The following is an 18,297-nucleotide window of genomic DNA, read 5'->3' as shown; positions in this document are numbered from 1 at the left end:
TGCACAACAGGGAGGTTTCACAAAGCACTACTTAGCCTTATGACATGTAGTGCGCTTTTCTTTTCTTTTTTTAAATATTTGTTTATTTTGGCTTCGCTGATCTTAGTTGTAGCACGTGGAATTTTCTATCTTTGTTGAGGCCTGTGGGGTCTTTCATTGCAGCATCTAGGATCTTTAACAGCGGCATTCGAACTCTTGGCTGTGGCACTTGGGATCTAGCGATCCAACCCAGGTCCCCTGCATTGGGAGTTCAGAGTCTTAGCCACTGGACCACCAGGGAAGTCCCCTCATGTTTTCAAATCAGTTCTATTTTATTTCCATTTTGAAAATTGTTGTGGCTACACAGAACTTGATTTCACAACTGGAATCTGTGGTATGAAAAACTTTGACTTAAAACCGTGTAGAAACTGCTGCCACGTAAGGCAGATGGGAAAAAAGGGGAAAGGGGGCAGGCAGATTACTTTCATTATTGGCTAAATATTTCCTATTTCTGTAATCTTATCCTGTCTCACAGTATAGAAGCCTTCATGACACATCCACATGTCACTTTTTCTTCAGGTGAAAAATGTTCTCTCCTGCAATAAAAATGAGTTATTTCCAAAGCAAAGAGCTAGAAATGAGCCTGGGAGCTGAGAAATGATCTTAAAGTCTCAGAGAGAGTCAGTTGGTTGGCATCTGCTGTTGATAAGTCAAAGCAGGAGAATTAGAGGAGCAGACAGAGGTAAATATTTAGAAAGTAAAGGTGACTGTTATGGAAAAAAACCCACTTTTCTCAACGTTGTTGAAATCAGAGAGTAGCTGTTTCATGAGGGTATTATAGGATTACTTTGGTGATTAGAGTGATAGATGTTTATTGAAAAGAGCCTGGTTGACTGATAGAACTTCTGATGCTTTTGCTGATCTTGTGAATATATCCCTTATCTGAGGCCTTGATCTTCTTGTCGCTTTTTCTCATCTAGCCTAAGGTCTCCCCTACCTGTTCCTTTCTCAGCTCTCATTTTGTTGCTGTTAGAAAAAACAGATGCAAACACCAGGAACTGGAACTCCTCTGTGTCTCTGATAATGCTGTGATTAATGGACCAGACAGATTCTGGTCATAAGCCGGATATTTTGTTAACAGCCTAGCATCAGTGATTTAGAAGGATTTTGGTAGCAGCGTGATTTAGTGTTAAATAGAATGATTTAACTGATGTTGATTGGTTCTGTACAGATAAATTAATGAGGCAAGAAACCTAATCTCTGATTTATTGACATATTTTCCCAGAGTGAGTTATGAAATAATTTTTAACTTCATTTGAAGTAAAACAAATGAATAAGGCCTTTTCTGTAACCTACTTTGGAAAAATCCAGACAAAATGATCATAAGTAACAAAACTCCAAAACTACATCATGGTTTTAGAAAATCTACCTTGATCTCTATCTTGTCTAGATGTAAAAGCATGCCTTTGAGTGGGTTCTAATAGAATCTCGTTTGGTTACATGTATATTAAGGACTTCTATATTTGCAAATGACTAAGCCCAACTAAAACTAGGTTAAAGAGGAAAAGGAACTTTATTAGAAAGATGCTGGAATGAGTCACAGAACTGAGCTCCAAAGACTTTGGAGATCGATCTTGAAAAGCACCATTACCATCAAAGAAGTAATAACTGGGGAAAACAGCAGTAAGAGTGGTGGTGGTGATGGTGGTTTAGTTGCTAAGTTGTATCCAACTCTTGCTTTCTTGTGGACTGTAGCTGCCAGGCTCCTCTGTCCATGGAATTTCCCAGGTAAGAATACTGGCGTGGGTTACCATTTCCTTCTCTGGGGAATCTTCCTGACTCAGGGATTGAACTCATGTCTCCTGCATTGGCAGGCGATGCATTACCACTGAGCCACCAGGGAAGCCCAGCAGTAAGAGTGATCAGGATTAATGAGGGACTGCTTCTTGGAAGAGGCAAGTCTAAACAGAAGGCAGAGAGGGATATAGATAATAGAGGAAAAAGTAGAATGTTGTTTCAGGATTGACAGATTGTCATCCAAGTTAGGTACAGGCCTGGATGAAGGGTGATGAGAAATTGACCTGAGAAAGTAACCAAAGAACCGAGTTGGGGAGTGATGAGGTACCTGTTGATAGGAAAGTGTTAATTTGTGGGACTGTATGGTTTGGTGATTGAGCTAGAAATTTTACTTGTTTAAGTGCCTAAGAGGGCTTCTCAAGTGGCTCAGATGGTAAAGACTCTGTCTGCAATGTGGGAGACCCAGGTTTGATCCCTGGGTCAGGGAGATCCCTGGGAGAAGGGAATGGCCTAAGAAGTACAAAATGAAGTCAGGCAAGCTCAGATGCTTCCTATATCCATGATTTGTGTGACAAGGTGTCAGGGAGGGTGACACCCTGAGGTGCTGGGCACAGGTTACGGCCTGGGTGATAGAAGCAGGTTCCAGGAAACTTTTGACAAACTGCACACAGAACTACTGGTTATTTGGGGGGATAAAAGCTATAGATGGCTATTTTCCAGAAATTATTTATATGCACTATTAAATGGTTATTTTGGGGGGAGGCGCCTTGAAATTCTATCTTAATGAACTTCAGTTTATAATCCATGAGGCTGTGCTGATAGAAGTAAGAGTAATACTTTGGTCTACAATCAGGAATATTAGGCTAGATGGTGTGCTTGTGTAACAGTGCAGGGTAGCTATGACTTTGAAGAAAAAGTCCTTAGATATGTAATTGTGATACTGTTCTTAGTGGTAAGAGGATGCCAAATGGGGGAAAAAAGTCTCCAGGGCTCCCTGAAATCTGTCTGCTCCTTTGACCTTTCTCGGAAGAGTGTACCTTTATTTTAGAACCAAAACAACATCTTGAGGGCTCTTCCTGGGTAGGTAGTGGGCACAAACTAGCCATCAGAATGATTTACTTTGGCCACCTGATGCGAAGAACTGACTCATTTGAAAAGACCCTGATGCTGGGAAAGATTGAAGCCAGGAGAAGGGGACGACAGAGAATGGTTGGATGGCATCACCGACTCAATGGACATGAGTTTGAGTAAACTCTGGGAGTTGGTGATGGACAGGGAGGCCTGGCCTGCTGCAGTCCATGGGGTCGCAAAGAGTCAGACACGACTGAGCAACTGAACTCTACTGAACTGAAAGATTTTCTCTTTATGGCCTGTATTTCAGTTATTTCATCATTGGTCTCAGTCCATTTAATTAAGATTATTTGTAGGATTAAATTAATCCTTTAAGAATTATTCCATTTCAATGTTTTAAAAATTTAAAGAATGATTTTAAAAAGTGACCCATTAAATGTTACCTCTGAGGTACATTTGAGTGATTAATACCATCCATGTTTTCTCCAACTTCAGACTTATTTACCCAGCTGCCAACCAGGCATCTTCACTGAGATGAACCCATGACCTAAACAGAACTTAACATTTGTTAAATGGAACACAGGGTGCCTAAGCTGAGCCTTGGTTTAATAATAGATCAAAAGAGAAATTGAAATAGAGAAGTCTGTCACTGACAGGTCCTGGAGGAAGTACGTGGACTCCTTGAGGGACCACACAGGATGACAGAGAAAGAGAGAGAGAGACAGGACCCAGGACACATGCCTTTAAGAGGGTCCATGTGTGAGTGCTTTGGGGTTCCTGGGCCAGACGGGTCAATTCAAACCAAAAGCGGGCTTTTGGTAAGCATCAGGGGAGTCTCACCTAAGGGGTGCATATGGCATGTAGATGGTGGGAGGCAGGGGAGAACTGTTGATCACAAGGGCTGGTGGCGAAGTCATATTGGGAACTCATAGTAATTTGTGATTGTGGGCTGTTATCCAGGGCATGTGCTACCTTGATGGGGCTAGTGCACACAAGGTTCCTGCAGGACACAAGGTTCAACAAAAGGGACGCCAAGGCAGAACACCATGAGGTGGCTTAGTTAAACTCTTGACACGTATTTTACCAGCAATCTGGTTGGGTCCCTTAGCCCAGTCAATCAACACATAAAACTAATCATCACACTTTCCAATGCTACAAATTTATACTACATTTTTCTAAAATAATTGACCACTAGAAAAACACTTTGAATTGTTTCATATAATTTAATCCTTGCCACGCTCCTGTAGGAGAACAGATGCTATTCCCATTTGTACAAAGAAGCATGAGACAGGGCACTCAGGGCTGGGGCGCTGGGACAACCCTGAGGGATGGGATGGGGAGGGAGGTGAGAGGGGTTCAGGATGGGGGACATATGTACACCCATGGCTGATTCATGTCAATGTATAGCAAAAACCACTACCATATTGTAAAGTAATTAGCCTCCAATTAAAATAAATAAATAAATAAAAAAGAAATACCTGAGGCTCACACTGGTAATGGGAAGAGGATTTGGGAGCCCAACTTAAGAGTCTTCTAATGCAGACTCCAGGTCATATCATGTCACTGCCATGGGCCGAATTCCTTAGCAGGTGGAATTTCCTTTGCCTGCTGTGTTTTTCTTTTTGTTCTGTTGATCCTTTAGGGAGAGAAGGAATAAGCATTCATGGAGACCCTACCGTATGGAAACTCTGTTAGGTGTTTTACATAAAGTATTTCATTTAATCCTCATTATAGCCTATTAGTGGAGAAGGCAATGGCACCCCACTCCAGTACTTTTGCCTGGAAAATCCCATGGACGGAGGAGCCTGGTGGGCTGCAGTCCACGGGGTCGCTAAGAGTCGGATACGACTGAGCGACTTCACTTTCACTTTTCACTTTCATGCATTGGAGAAGGAAATGGCAACCCACTCCAGTGTTCTTACCTGGAGAATCCCAGGGATGGGAGAGCCTGTTGGGCTGCCGTCTATGGGGTTGCACAGAGTCGGACAGGACTGAAGTGACTTAGTAGTAGTAGTAGTATAGCCTATTAGTGGAGAAGGAAATGGCAACCCACTCCAGTATTCTTGCCTAGAGAATCCTGTGAACAGAGGAGCCTGGTGGGCTGCTGTCCATTGGGTCGCACAGAGTCGGACACAACTGAAGCGACTTAGCATGCATGCATAGCCTGTGAGACACACATGAAAGTTAGTCTTACCTACTCAAGTTAAGGTATATGGTCAAAAGCACACACAGAAAGTGGTGGCACAGGAATTTTATCTGCCATCAAATACCGCACATGCACTTTTCTATAGCCAAGGTCGTTTGTTTCCTTGCTAAACCTCCTCTGAGCCATGTCAAAGCACTCAAGGTTAGAAGAGTGCTGTGTGAGTGTAGATATTCTCCTGTATGGCTCTGACTCGGCTACCTGCTAAACGGACCCAGATTGGGAATTCTTGGCTACTCACACTTCTCCCTGGCCTTCTGACTTTCCCCATCACAGCATTTGTTCTGTGGAGGTATGTCTGTTAGGTTTAGGTCATGACTCTCTGTAGGCTTCAAACCAGCCAAATTAGGAAATTCCTCTAGTCTAACATTCTGCCTACTGTAGCCTGAATTTCTCCCTTTCTGTTCTGTTTAACTCTTCACTGATGAGATTTCTTGTCAGCTGGGAAGGGTAAGATAGGTTGATAGAGGTGAGGAAGACAGAGAAGGGTGGGGCACCTCACAAATCCAGCTAGTTCCTTGAATCACACAGGCAAAGGCCATTATTCTTCTGATCAATATTTTATTCTCTTTTTTCTTCTTAGCATATAGATAGCTGCCTCAGGTCATAAATAAAATATATTTCATGAAATGAAGAATAGCAGGTATTTACTAAGAAAATAAAAATGAAAGAATGCATTATTTGATTCCATTGAAATGTTTGGCTGAACCGGTAAGAATGAGGATGAGGCCATTCTTGGACACTTGCATTGAAATGAACAAAGAGAAAAATATTAAGGGCAAGGAAGAGGATATTTGGCATATGAGTGCAAGAGCTTCTTCAGGACCAGGGAGTGGAATGAAAATTGGCAAGATCATTGGGAGAATATGAATCAAACAGAATTAGGATGGAGTTTCCTAAGAGAATATGTTAGGAGAGCAAAAGGCTGATAAATAGCTCTTGTATTTAGATACAAACAGGGGGAGTAAATCAGGAATTCAAAAGTAAGAGAAACTTAAGGAAGAAAAAAACCACTATTCTTTGTAAATATAAGGGAAACAAATGAAAATAAGATATCAGAAGTCAGCAAGGTCTTATGGGAGTCTACAGCTGATCTTATGGAGGCCAAGCCCATTTCATTGCTATAGGAAACTCCCAGCTGAGTGCTGACTGTGGACATCTGATTTCCTTGAAGCTGCATTTAAGTGTTTTTTGCTTTTGGCTTGTGTCTTGCACTCTGCAAGGGTTGGCAATAAGTCAGCAGTGTCCCAGAGTTCTGGAGAGTGGGCCAAGGTTAGATATTGGAGTTGGTTCTTTAATTTAGTGCACTGATTCTTCTTAAAGAGAAGAACAAAGATTGTGAGAACACGTGTTAGAATTTTGTTATGAGAGATGAATACAAAATATTAAATTGACTCCAACAACTTGTGTCAACTTGAAAACTCCCTGTCTCTTAGGATAAAAGAAAATATAATCCTATTTAGAAATTCCTGGTGTAATCACACATGTGGAATTGGTTCTTTTCATGAAACCTATTAATTAAAAAAGTACATAATCCAAAGTCAGTTAAGTAGTAAGATATTACAAGTTCTTATTCCATTAACTTTTCAAAGTATGAATAATAATAATACATTCAACACTAGAAATTCATATTTTTCCATGGGCTGCTAAAAAACAATGACAATGATTCCAGTTATGGTAGCAGCTCACTGTGACCTGACTTACCTCTGGAATTATTTATTGGTTTAAGGTGACTTTTACATTGAGGGATTAGTCATTAGTTAGACTTGATGAGAAACTAGAACTGGAATTTCAAATATGTGTTGTTTTTCTGCTCACAATCAGAGATAAATTCACCATGGTTTTTCTCTTTATAGGCTCATGCCAAAATCTGGCATCTCTACGATACTTCCTTCCGCCCCACTCAGGGAGGCCAGGTGTCCATTGCCCTAAGCTCCCACTGGATCAGTCCTCGAAGAATGACTGAACACAGCATCCAAGAATGTCAAAAATCTCTTGACTTTGTCCTGGGCTGGTTTGCCAAACCCATATTTATTGATGGAGACTATCCTGAGAGCATGAAGAATAACCTTTCATCTCTTCTGCCTGATTTTACTGAATCTGAGAAGAAGTTCATCAAGGGAACAGCCGACTTTTTTGCTCTTTCCTTTGGCCCAACCTTGAGTTTTCAACTGTTGGACCCTCAGATGAAATTCCGCCAACTGGAATCTCCCAGCCTGAGGCAACTCCTTTCCTGGATTGACCTTGAGTATAACCACCCTCAAATCTTTATTGTGGAGAATGGCTGGTTTGTTTCCGGGACCACCAAGAGAGATGACGCCAAATACATGTATTACCTCAAAAAATTCATAATGGAGACCTTAAAAGGTAGGGTTGAAGACGAAATCCTAATTTCCTGTCAAAATCCACTGGGAAAACAATCCTTAAGATGATCTTAATAAACTGTGTGAATTTATAGTTTTTAATCAGAATGTAGAAATTCATTTTGGCAATAGTTGGAATGCATTTATATAGCACCTTTCTCATCTGGGGGCTTGAGGAACTTAATTTTTTAAGTGCGTTTCATAAATGAGAAATGTTATAATGTTTATGTAATTATAAAGGTTATAATGTTTAAAATTACTTGACTTTCAGAGTTACTACTCCAGATTTTTACATTATATTAAAGATTAAGTAAATCCCAAGATATTTAGATCCTTGTATACATTTTTCCAGCTTAGATTGCTTGTACTGAATAAAACACTTCGTATTTGTTTTTTTTTTTTAAAAAGGGATATCAATATTTTCTGGCAAAGAGTAAGTAGTCCGTATCTTTAAAGACTTAATTCATTTACACCATCAAGCACAGAGGTAGGTACTTAGGATAGAAAAGTAGAACGAGACACCTTGGCCCAAAGAGCACCCATTAGAAATAAGGGAAATCCAAATAAAAACTTTCTGAAGATAAGCTTATTTGTGAGGACATTTATTTGCAGAGTTCTCTAGGTTCTACTAGCTTCCCAGGTGGCAGAGTGGTAAAGAATCTGTCTTCCAATGCAGGAGACATGTGTTTGATCCCTGGGTTGGGAAGATCACCTGGAGTAGGAAATAGCAACCCAGGAGACATGTGTTTGATCCCTGGGTTGGGAAGATCACCTGGAGTAGGAAATAGCAACCCATGCTAGTATTCTTGCCTGGGAAATCCCATGGACAGAGGAGCCTGGCGGACTACAGTCCATGTGGGTTGCAAAGAGTTGAACATGAGTGAGCATGCGTGAACTAGGTTCTATCAGAGCCTTTCATCAGTGAGAAAGGTCATCAGTTTACCAAACATTAAACATTATACTTAATTTATTTCCTGAAATAGTAAAATCCCCAAATGCTCTTGAATCATGTGGCGAGTGCCCATCACAGGGTCACGATGCTCTTGTCCTCTTTCCTTTGCAGCCATCAGGTTGGACGGGGTGGATGTCATTGGGTACACGGCCTGGTCACTCATGGATGGCTTCGAGTGGCACCGGGGCTACAGCATCAGACGTGGACTCTTCTACGTCGACTTTCTAAGCCAGGACAAGAAGCTGTTGCCGAAGTCTTCAGCCTTGTTCTACCAAAAGCTGATAGAGAACAATGGCTTCCCTCCTTTACCTGAAAACCAACCCCTAGAAGGGACATTTCCCTGTGACTTTGCTTGGGGAGTTGTTGACAACTGCATTCAAGTAAGTCAGCTGACAAAACCAATCCGCAGTCTCACCAAGCCCTATCTCTAGTAAGTAGTGCTTCCTTATTAGGTTGTCATGGCACGTGGTCCATTCCTCAGGCCAAACATGGTTCCTTAGTGAGTGCACAAAAGGCATCATTTGGAATGCTGCACACTTCTCTCCAAAAATGTTCTTGGCTTCATCTTGCACTTTAAATCAGCTTCGAAAGGGAACAGATTTAAAATATATCCATCTTTAAGATCTGATAAGATAGTAAAAGATAAAATACTCTCTTTAATACCGTGGTTTTCAATCCCTTTTAAAGTAGTTGTTGAGTTCTTCCATAAACAAGATGTAATACAGAACTCCACACTATCTGAGATCTCGCTGGAGCTGCTGAGAAGGAGGCAGGGACATTAGGCAGAGCCCTCCTGAGGCATACCTGTGGAACCCCCAAGATTGTGGAAATACCCCCGAATGAGAGCCCTTGCTCAGTGATGCACTGATCGGAATGCCATTTCTAACAGCAGTTTTCAAATTGAAATGGTAAGGAAGTTCTTCAAAATGGTCAACCAAATACTTATTGAGCATCCTCTATGCAGTTAGCCCTCAGTATCATTCTACATTTTTTAAGCTTCAAAGGAATCTGTTTTCTAGGGTTTGATTAAATACTTTAGTGAGCACTTTTTGGAAGCTTCGTGTGTATCTTGTTAATTGTGGGAGGGAAGAGGGCTCAGTTAAGGGGAGTACACAGTGAGATGAGGAAGATATGATTCCTGCTTTCAGAGGAGTCTATTGAGGGGAAATGATGGGTCACAAATAGTATGAGTGTGAACAGAGCGTGGTGGCAAGTGAGCAGGGTGGTAGGGGATGGAGGTGTTGCTGAACAAAGTCTGTGTGTGAAAACAGAGACCAAGATAGAAACAAAGTTTGGTGTCCACAGACGAACAGAGCGTTTATAGCACGTTCGGTGCTTCTAGCCATTTTGTTGGTTCTGCAGGGGAGGAAAAATAACTTCCCCTGTACCCTTCTGAGTGTTTAACTGAGACCCCTGTAGTAAGAGATAGATTCACATGAGAAAAACAAACAGAAGTTTATTAGTATGTATACTCATTTATGTATAGGAGATACCCTGAGAAGAATGAGTAACTCGCCGAGCTGGCTTAAAATTTCAGGCTTAAATATCATCTTAATAGGAAAAGGGGAGAAATAAGTGATATTTAGAAAAGATGAATAGGCCCTTAAAAGAAGAGATGGGAGCTCTGATAGCTTGTGACAAAGTTTGCCTGAATGTGATGTTGACTTCGGATGCCCTCTTCTGTGATAACAGTCAGGCTTCCCTCATTGGCAAAACTCCCACAAGGAGATTTATGACAATCCTTTTGAGTTTCTTTTGGAGGATTCATCTCTAGCAGATAAGGGAAATTCAAAGAAAGCCCTTCGCTTGCATTTGCTATTTTTTCAAGTGCCTGAAGCTCAAAATAATATCCTGAAGGGGCATTTTAGGGGTGGTGTGCCTTGACTTCTACAGTCGTATTTTGGGGCATCGTATTCTGTTACCTTTTGGTTCAGAAGAGATATTTAAAGAGAGTGCTTGGATCTGGGAAAAGGCCTTCTAGTTGAAACGAGTTGCTGTTTCCTGGTAAATATCTAGTTGAAATCTTTGATTCATTAGGAAATAAATCAACACGATCCTTAATACTTTTTTTTCCCGCTGAGTCATATTATGCTTACATCTTATTCAGACCTCCAGTTAGTTTTAAGGACAGTCTCGACTTTAATCCCTTCCTTTGTTGTTGTTCAGTAGCTCAATCATGTCCGACTTTGTGACCCCATGGATTGCAGCATGCCAAGCTTCCCTGTCCTTCACTATCTCTCAGAGTTTTCTCAAACTCATTTCCTTTGAGTTGATGGTGCCACCCAACCATAGTAATCCCTTCCTTAAGATTTTTTAAAGATTTTAAAAAATATGAAGCATTTTAAAAGTCTTCATTGAATTTGTTACAGTATTGCTTCTGTTTTATGTTTTGGCTTTTTTGGCCATGAGACATGTGGTATCTTAACTCCCTGACCAGATATCGAGCCCCACCCCTCGCACTGGAAGGCAAAGTCTTAACCACTGGACGGCCAGGGAAGTCCCCCTTCCTTATATTTCAAAGGCAACCAAGAACGCTATGTTCTCAAGAATATCTGAGCCCAGTAGCTTGTCCTCTGAGCTCTACCTGGCTCCTTTGGGGTTTTCCTCTGTCTGCTCCGTCTCCCTCAACCCACTGCTATTTAGAAACTCCCCATTCTAACTTCTCTCCTGCAAGTGGGATCCATGGTGAGGTTCAAGTAGGATCTGAAGGGACAGAAGAGGTGCTAGTGGTGGAGGAGAGAGGAGGAAGGCGATCCCGCAGTCCATCCTGGTTGGTCCCTGAACCCTGTTCTGCCTCTCGACCTTCTGCTGAGCCCTGCTTCCTGCTGGGTCCTGGGCCACCATAGTCACTGAGGACTTGTGCTCTGTCCCATTTCCAACAGCAGCCCAGCCAGGGCTGTAATTCCCAGCTTCATCCTTTGTGAAGGAAGAGAAGGCTCTGCCAGTGTTTCTGTGCAGATGGTGTGAACTCAGGGAGCAGTGGGGATGATGTGGGGAGGTCTCTTTTACTTCTGCTCTGTTCCCCATCCAGGGATTGTGTTTGTCTTGGGAACTGGTCAGTGGTGAGAACATTTTAAGAATATATCCTGTTTCCTCCAGAGAGAAGAAAACTGATCAGAAGCAACAAGTATGGCAGCAAAGAGGAAGGGAGATGGGGAGAGAATTCCTTTTTCTGCTTCCTAGAAGCAGTTGTTTAGACTTTGATCCAGTGCCAGCCACTCATCAGCCCTGGGGCTTTGCTCTCGGGTTGCACCGCTCAGGGTCATGGCTACCTCTACCTTGCAGAGCCGCACAGTCGTCTCCTTTGCTGACCCAGCCAGACACAAACCACCATGACCGTGAACTCCTCCAGAAGCTCTCTAGTGGAAAAAGGCTGCAGTTGCTATTTTATTCTTTCTGCTTTTCACCTTGAGCTTTGTACTGTTTTGGCAGTGTGCTTTCTAAGCTAACTTCCTAACTGACAGAACAAAAATGAGTTTTTTGTTAGGGAAGTTCTGATAAGTATATGGGTATGTTTTAATTTACAAGCGGATCTCTATATTTTTAATGCATTATATTAGAGTCATGAAAATTGAATTTTAAACCACTGAAATTTATCTTTTCACTTCTGGCTAGTATTTCAAAAATTCCCAGTATGAATGATGCATGCATTTCACCTGAAAAAAATTTTAAATTATATCTCACCTGTCTGAGATGACACACCTGTCTGAAGTCTGATCTTAGGCTTATTCACATGGATTGTCATTGTCCTTGGACCTAATTCCCCAGCAAAGAGGTTTGTTTTTCCATAACCACTAATGTTCATAGTAAATACAGAATCTGCTATGTACTGGGGACGGAGAGCTTTTTTTAACATTGGCTACTATTAGGGAGACATTTCTTCCATAATATACTAAACAGATAACATCATACCCTTCTGAAAGGTTCGACTTAATTATTTTTTTATTAATAAATAAGTCAAACAAATTAATGGAGATTCTATTGCCTAAATACACATTTATAAATGACCTGTATTTTAAAGAAACAGACTTTTTGCTCAGAAATGACACCTTTGTATCTCATGTTTGTTTTCGGATGGACTGAATAAGAGCTGTTGTTTTGGAACAGTTATGGTAGAAAAGTTACGAATTTTGTCAACTCAGAGCTCTATAAAAATAATCCAAAGAATTCCTTCAAGCTATGAACAGTTTCACTTCCAAAGAGCATGCAAATATTTTTCTTGCGAAGTTGAGGAAACATGATTTGTGGGTGCATCACAGTGGAAAAATACTTCTGACAGCATTCCCACAAATTAGAGGAAATGTATGCGGGGGTGATCTACACAGGACAATTCTCCAGAAAAAGCAATTTCCCTCTGACACGCTGTATTTTATTACTTTCCTTTATAAACACAGCACTGACCCCTCTAGAGAAACAGAAGCTTATTTCCAACGGGCCTGAAAAGTGCAAGGAAACCTCTGCTAGAGATTCAAAACCAAAGTTTGACCTTTGCTTTTATATAGAGGGTCAAACTCAGGAACCAACTCTGACAGGCTTATTTCTGAGGAGAAAACTGGCTTAGGTGGTGGGTCCTTGGGAATAAGAGCTTCCCTGATAGCTCAGTTGGTAAAGAGTCCACCTGCAATGCAGGAGACCCTGGTTCAATTCCTGGGTTGGGAAGATCCCCTGGAGAAGGAGTAGGCTACCTACTCCAGTATTCTTGGGCTTCCCTTGTGGCTCAGCTGGTAAAGAATCCACCTTCAATGCAATAGACCTGGGTTCGATCCCTGGATTGGGAAGATCCCCTGGAGAAGGGAAAGGCTACCCATTCCAGTATTCTGGCCTGGAGAATTCCATGGACTATATAGTCCATGGGCTCACAAAGAGTCAGACACGACTGAGCGACTTTCACACACACACACACCTTGGAATAAACTTAAATTTTTGTTTGCAAGTGGAGGGAGGATTTTGTGATTTTGACTTTGTAGTTTGTCCAGGTTTCCTAAATACTTATTTTCATTTTGTAGTCTTACAGATCAGAGACTGAGAACCATTGTTCTCATGATCATCACAGAAAAAGAATTTAGAAATTTTTAAAAGCTATTTTAAAATATCCCATTATACGTGGATGATTTCCACATTCTCTGTCTTTTTCTACCATCAGTCAGAGTGAATTTGCTAAGTTGTGTTATAGACACTAATGCCAATAAAGGCAGTAGTTTTGCATACTTCCCATGTCCTTGACCTTTAGCAAACCTCCATTTAGAATGTGATTTTAAGAAACACAATTTAATTTTAAGTATCATTTCATTTTCTGACTCTCACTCAGGTTTTAAGCTTTATCATTTTTTGTCTGTTTTTTTTTTTATTTGAAAGTCTCATTTCATTGGTGATTTTTTATTCTAAAAGAAAAATGTCCAAAATACTCTGCTTGCTTAACACAGACCAGAGATGTGTGAGGATTATTAATGTTTGTCATCTGAAGTGACCTCCAAAAATTCAGATTTCTTAAAGTAACAGTTCCAGACTTACAGAGAACTGTGGGTGAAACCAATGTGCACCGAACAAAGTGGAATATTTTCTTCCCCAGGAACTTAACTATTTATGAAAAACAGTTTAAAAATTCAGCTAGGAAGGTTTCTACAGTATTTTTGCCCACCGTGCTGGCTGGTTTGTTGACAGAACCAGAGCCGCACCGAACGACTTTTCAGGACTGTCCAAGCGAGGCTAACGGTTCCTCTCCTCCCGCCAGGTGGACACCACCCTGTCTCAGTTCATTGACCCCAACGTCTACCTGTGGGATGTCCACCGCAGTAAGAGGCTCATCAAGGTGGATGGGGTTCTGACCAAGACGAGGAAATCCTACTGCGTGGACTTCGCCGCCATCCGACCCCAGATCGCCTTACTCCAGGAAATGCACGTGACTCATTTCCACTTCTCGCTGGACTGGGCGCTGATTCTGCCGCTGGGGAACCGGTCCCAGGTCAATCGCACGGTCCTGGGGTTCTACCGCTGTGTGGCCAGCGAGCTGGTGCGCGCCAACATCACCCCGGTGGTGGCGTTGTGGCGCCCGGCCGCCCCGCACCAGGGACTGCCGGCCCCCCTGGCCCGGCACGGCGCCTGGGAGAACCCCCACACCGCCCTGGCCTTTGCCGAGTATGCCAGCCTGTGCTTTCAAGACCTCGGCCGCCACGTCAAGTTCTGGATCACGATGCACGAGCCGTCCACGCGGAACATGACCTACAGCGCGGGGCACAACCTCCTGAAGGCGCACGCGCTGGCCTGGCGCACGTATGATGAGAGGTTCAGGCGCTCGCAGAAAGGAAAAATATCCATCGCCCTGCAGGCGGACTGGATAGAACCCGCCTGCCCTTTCTCCCCGGAGGACCGCGAGGTGGCTGAGCGAGTTCTGGAATTTGACATCGGTTGGCTGGCCGAGCCCATTTTCGGCTCCGGGGATTATCCACGCGTGATGAGAGACTGGCTGAACCAGAGAAACAATTTCCTGCTCCCTTATTTCACTGACGAGGAAAAAAAGCTAATCCGGGGTTCCTTTGACTTTTTGGCGTTGAGCCATTACACTACCATCCTTGTAGACTGGGAGAAAGAAGATCCCATAAAATACAACGATTACCTGGCCGTGCAAGAAATGACCGACATCACCTGGCTCAACTCCCCCAGTCAGGTGGCCGTGGTGCCCTGGGGGTTACGCAAGGTACTGAACTGGCTGAAGGCCAAGTACGGAGACCTCCCCATGTATATCATATCCAACGGCATCGATGATGATCCGCACGCAGCCCAGGACAATCTGAGGGTGTATTACATGCAGACTTACGTGAACGAAGCTCTGAAAGGTAAGGAGCACTCAGTACAGAGGTCTCTTGGGGGTTATGCCAACTGAGAACCTGATACATAGAAACTCTCAAACATATAAACAGACCGTCACCCACAGAGCAGGTGCTATCCATTCCTTGACAACACTGAAACAGTCCAAGTGTTAGCTAGTTTCCCCAAGGAAAGAGGAGTTTGACTAAAAGTGGAAGATGAAAAAATAACTCGGAACTATTCTAGGCTGCTCAGATCCCTGACCATCTCTTCTCCATATTAGATGGCTTCATAGCAGTCTTGCCTACTTGACGTACTTAAAGATTGAACCCAAGTACATCATTAAAGTATGTAAAACCTACTATGTTAAATGTACCTAAGTATTTGTCTTGATGGTTGCCACTTTGTCTTCGGATAAAAGGAGCTTTACTGATGAAATCTAATTTAATCGGAAGTAGTTTGAAATGGTATTGACAGTTTCTCTGATGCACCAGGGCTTGGTAAAGGCAAAATGTTGTGGGCAAAATATTTTAATAACTTTTCTCCTGTCCTTTTGTTTTTCTAGCCTATATATTGGATGGTATCAATCTTTGTGGATACTTTGCTTATTCATTTAACGACCGCACAGCTCCGAAGTTTGGCCTCTATCGTTATGCGGCAAATCAGTTTGAGCCCAAACCATCAATGAAACATTACAGGAAAATTATAGACAACAATGGCTTTCCAGGTCCTGAAACTCTGGGAAGATTTTGTCCAGAAGAATTCACCCTGTGTACAGAGTGCAGCTTTTTTCATACCCGAAAGTCTTTACTGGCTTTCATAGCTTTTCTACTTTTTGCCTTTGTTATTTCTCTTTCTCTGATTTTTTACTACTCTAAGAAAGGCAGAAGAGGTTACAAATAGTCTTGATATTTTTCTTATTTGAAATAATTATACACACACATCAGCTGTTAACATTTGCACTTCTCAGTGTTGTGAGGTAGATTTTATATATCTGACTTCTAGAAAACCTTTTCATGACATGTGCTAGGTTTTGAAATGAGCGTGATTGTAGAATATTGAATAATGTGAATAGTGCCTGAATTTGTTCTATTTCCAGGGGAGGTATGTTAAAAAAGATTGATAAGGGCCATCATTTCTGTACACATTCTATAACAAAGCATGAAGAATGGAGACCATCTTGTAATATTTCTATATAAACTAAGATGAAGAATATTTTTATCTGTGCCCATTCCAGTGTGTAATGTTTGCCTTGAAATCATAATTGCAAGTATTGGAATCAAATGTTTAGTCCTGAATAACCATTCTGAACTGCCATGATATGCCTAATGGTCTCTGTGGATCCAAGTTTCCCTTGAAAAAGAAGATGGCAGAATATATAACAGATGACAAAGGGCCCTAGGTTAGAATGTTCCTTTTAAAAGCAAGGTTTCTATCAAATACTGTTAGTATTAATTTATATATCTTTTTAATGATGTGCTTAGCAGAGCAAATTACAGAATTCTGTAAGTATAAAATATATTTCTTTGTATTTTGAGACACTCTCTAAGCCCCAAGTTCTTGAGGGATTTGTGTCACTATCGAGGGCCTGCACATAGGGGACTTTTACTAAATGTGTGCAGAAAAATAAGCATGAATTATGCAATATTGGGCCCTTAAGAAAGCATAAACCGACTGTGAAATGCATTATAGCGCAGTGGCTGGAGGGGACAGAAAGGAGGAAAAAGTCCTTGTTATGAGCAACACTGCAATTAATTTGATTATAAACTCTTTTATTTAGAGAAGACCTTGGAATGAATGAGGTGACCTTTTCTGAAAGAATAAGAATGAAACAATAACTCATTTTATGAGGAGTGACTCCACTTTCTCTTCTTTAGAATGTGCCATAATTTCTTTGAATTGAGTTTTGAAAATTCTTAATAGGTTCAAAAGCCTTTGGTCTAATAACCCTGGAAGGTTTGTTTCTATAATTGCTGAGGTCCATTTTACATTTTTTGCTGCTACTTCTGTGGAGCTAGCTTTACATGAGTTTTGCTTTGAACTTTTATACTGCAACGGGCTACTGATTTTTTAGAAAGGGCTAATCGGGTCTTATCCTTTAATGCCCCTTAAATAAATCTTGCTGATTTTCAAACAGGGAAGTCTATTACACTGGAGTTGAGGATGATTTTATAGATAAGCCAAAATGATATCAAGCAAGATAAACCAATATCATATCTGGTATAACTAATCTTGCTGACACAGGGTTCTAGTGAATTTAAAAAAACTGTACTGTATTATATATCATCTTTAGAGGTGGTATGACTTTTTTCCATGAAAGATAAGCTTTTTGGTGGTACTCTTTTAAAAATCGGGCTTACCATAAAAATCACAAACTAGGGAATAATAGTTTATTTTATGTGTATATTTTTCTGATTATAATAGTAATATATGCTCATTGTAAAAAATTTAAAATCACAGAAACTATATGTACAGAAAAAATATTACGTGTAATTTCACCACCTTGAGGTAGTCACTATTAACATGGTGTATGTATGATATTTTGTATAGTCAGATCTTATTGTAAATAGTTACGTGTTTATTAATTTTCATTGTGTACATTTCCTTTGTCATTAGTCTTCAAAAGCGTGATTTTTAATAGTTGTGGAGTAACTCCACTATGTGAATTTATCACAATTTATTTAATCATTCCTATTTGTTAGACCAGTTTCTTATTGTTAATTACTGTGAAATAATGGATGTTGTTTAAAAATAATTTTCCCGCTACAGTATTTAATTTCCTTCAGTGTAGAGAGAAGTAATCTTGTCCCTTGATAAAGTCTTGTAATAAATCTACTTGCAACTTTGTCTTCTTACATGATCAAATGACTAGATAAATTTCTTAAGGGTTTTTCTTTTGAGTTACTTAAACCACATAGAATATGATCTGAGTGGTGAAGAAAGGGATCTGAAAACAGGAGGAGTGAACTTCGAGGCTGGAATAAGGTAAGGGTGGAGAGGGTGCCCCAGGCTAGTCCCTATGGTTGATCTGAGAGGGAATTTCAGACAGTGAAAGAGAGACCAAAGAACCAAAGGGAAATGATACCTCAGCACTGCTCAACAAAGTTATCAGGTGAGCATCAGGCTAG

At 41.2% G+C, this 18,297-nt stretch overlaps 1 protein-coding gene across 1 annotated transcript in view; it reads left to right on the top strand.

Annotated features, from left to right (window-relative positions):
• Positions 1-18,004, top strand: part of KL (klotho) — a 38,082-nt gene extending 20,078 nt beyond the window's left edge. Inside the window, exons 2-5 of the mRNA XM_019971416.2 lie at positions 6,907-7,417; positions 8,477-8,745; positions 14,097-15,198; positions 15,735-18,004. Of these exons, the coding sequence (XP_019826975.2) occupies positions 6,907-7,417; positions 8,477-8,745; positions 14,097-15,198; positions 15,735-16,072 (2,220 nt within the window). The 3' untranslated portion in view covers positions 16,073-18,004. The remainder of the gene's footprint in view (positions 1-6,906; positions 7,418-8,476; positions 8,746-14,096; positions 15,199-15,734) is intronic.
• Positions 18,005-18,297: the final 293 nt, after the last annotated feature.

This window comes from Bos indicus, chromosome 12 (genome assembly GCF_029378745.1).
Source record: "Bos indicus isolate NIAB-ARS_2022 breed Sahiwal x Tharparkar chromosome 12, NIAB-ARS_B.indTharparkar_mat_pri_1.0, whole genome shotgun sequence".
NCBI classification, from domain to species: domain Eukaryota; kingdom Metazoa; phylum Chordata; class Mammalia; order Artiodactyla; family Bovidae; genus Bos; species Bos indicus.
The sequence above is the reverse complement of the archived record's forward strand: the minus strand, read 5'-3'. Positions and strand labels throughout refer to the sequence as shown.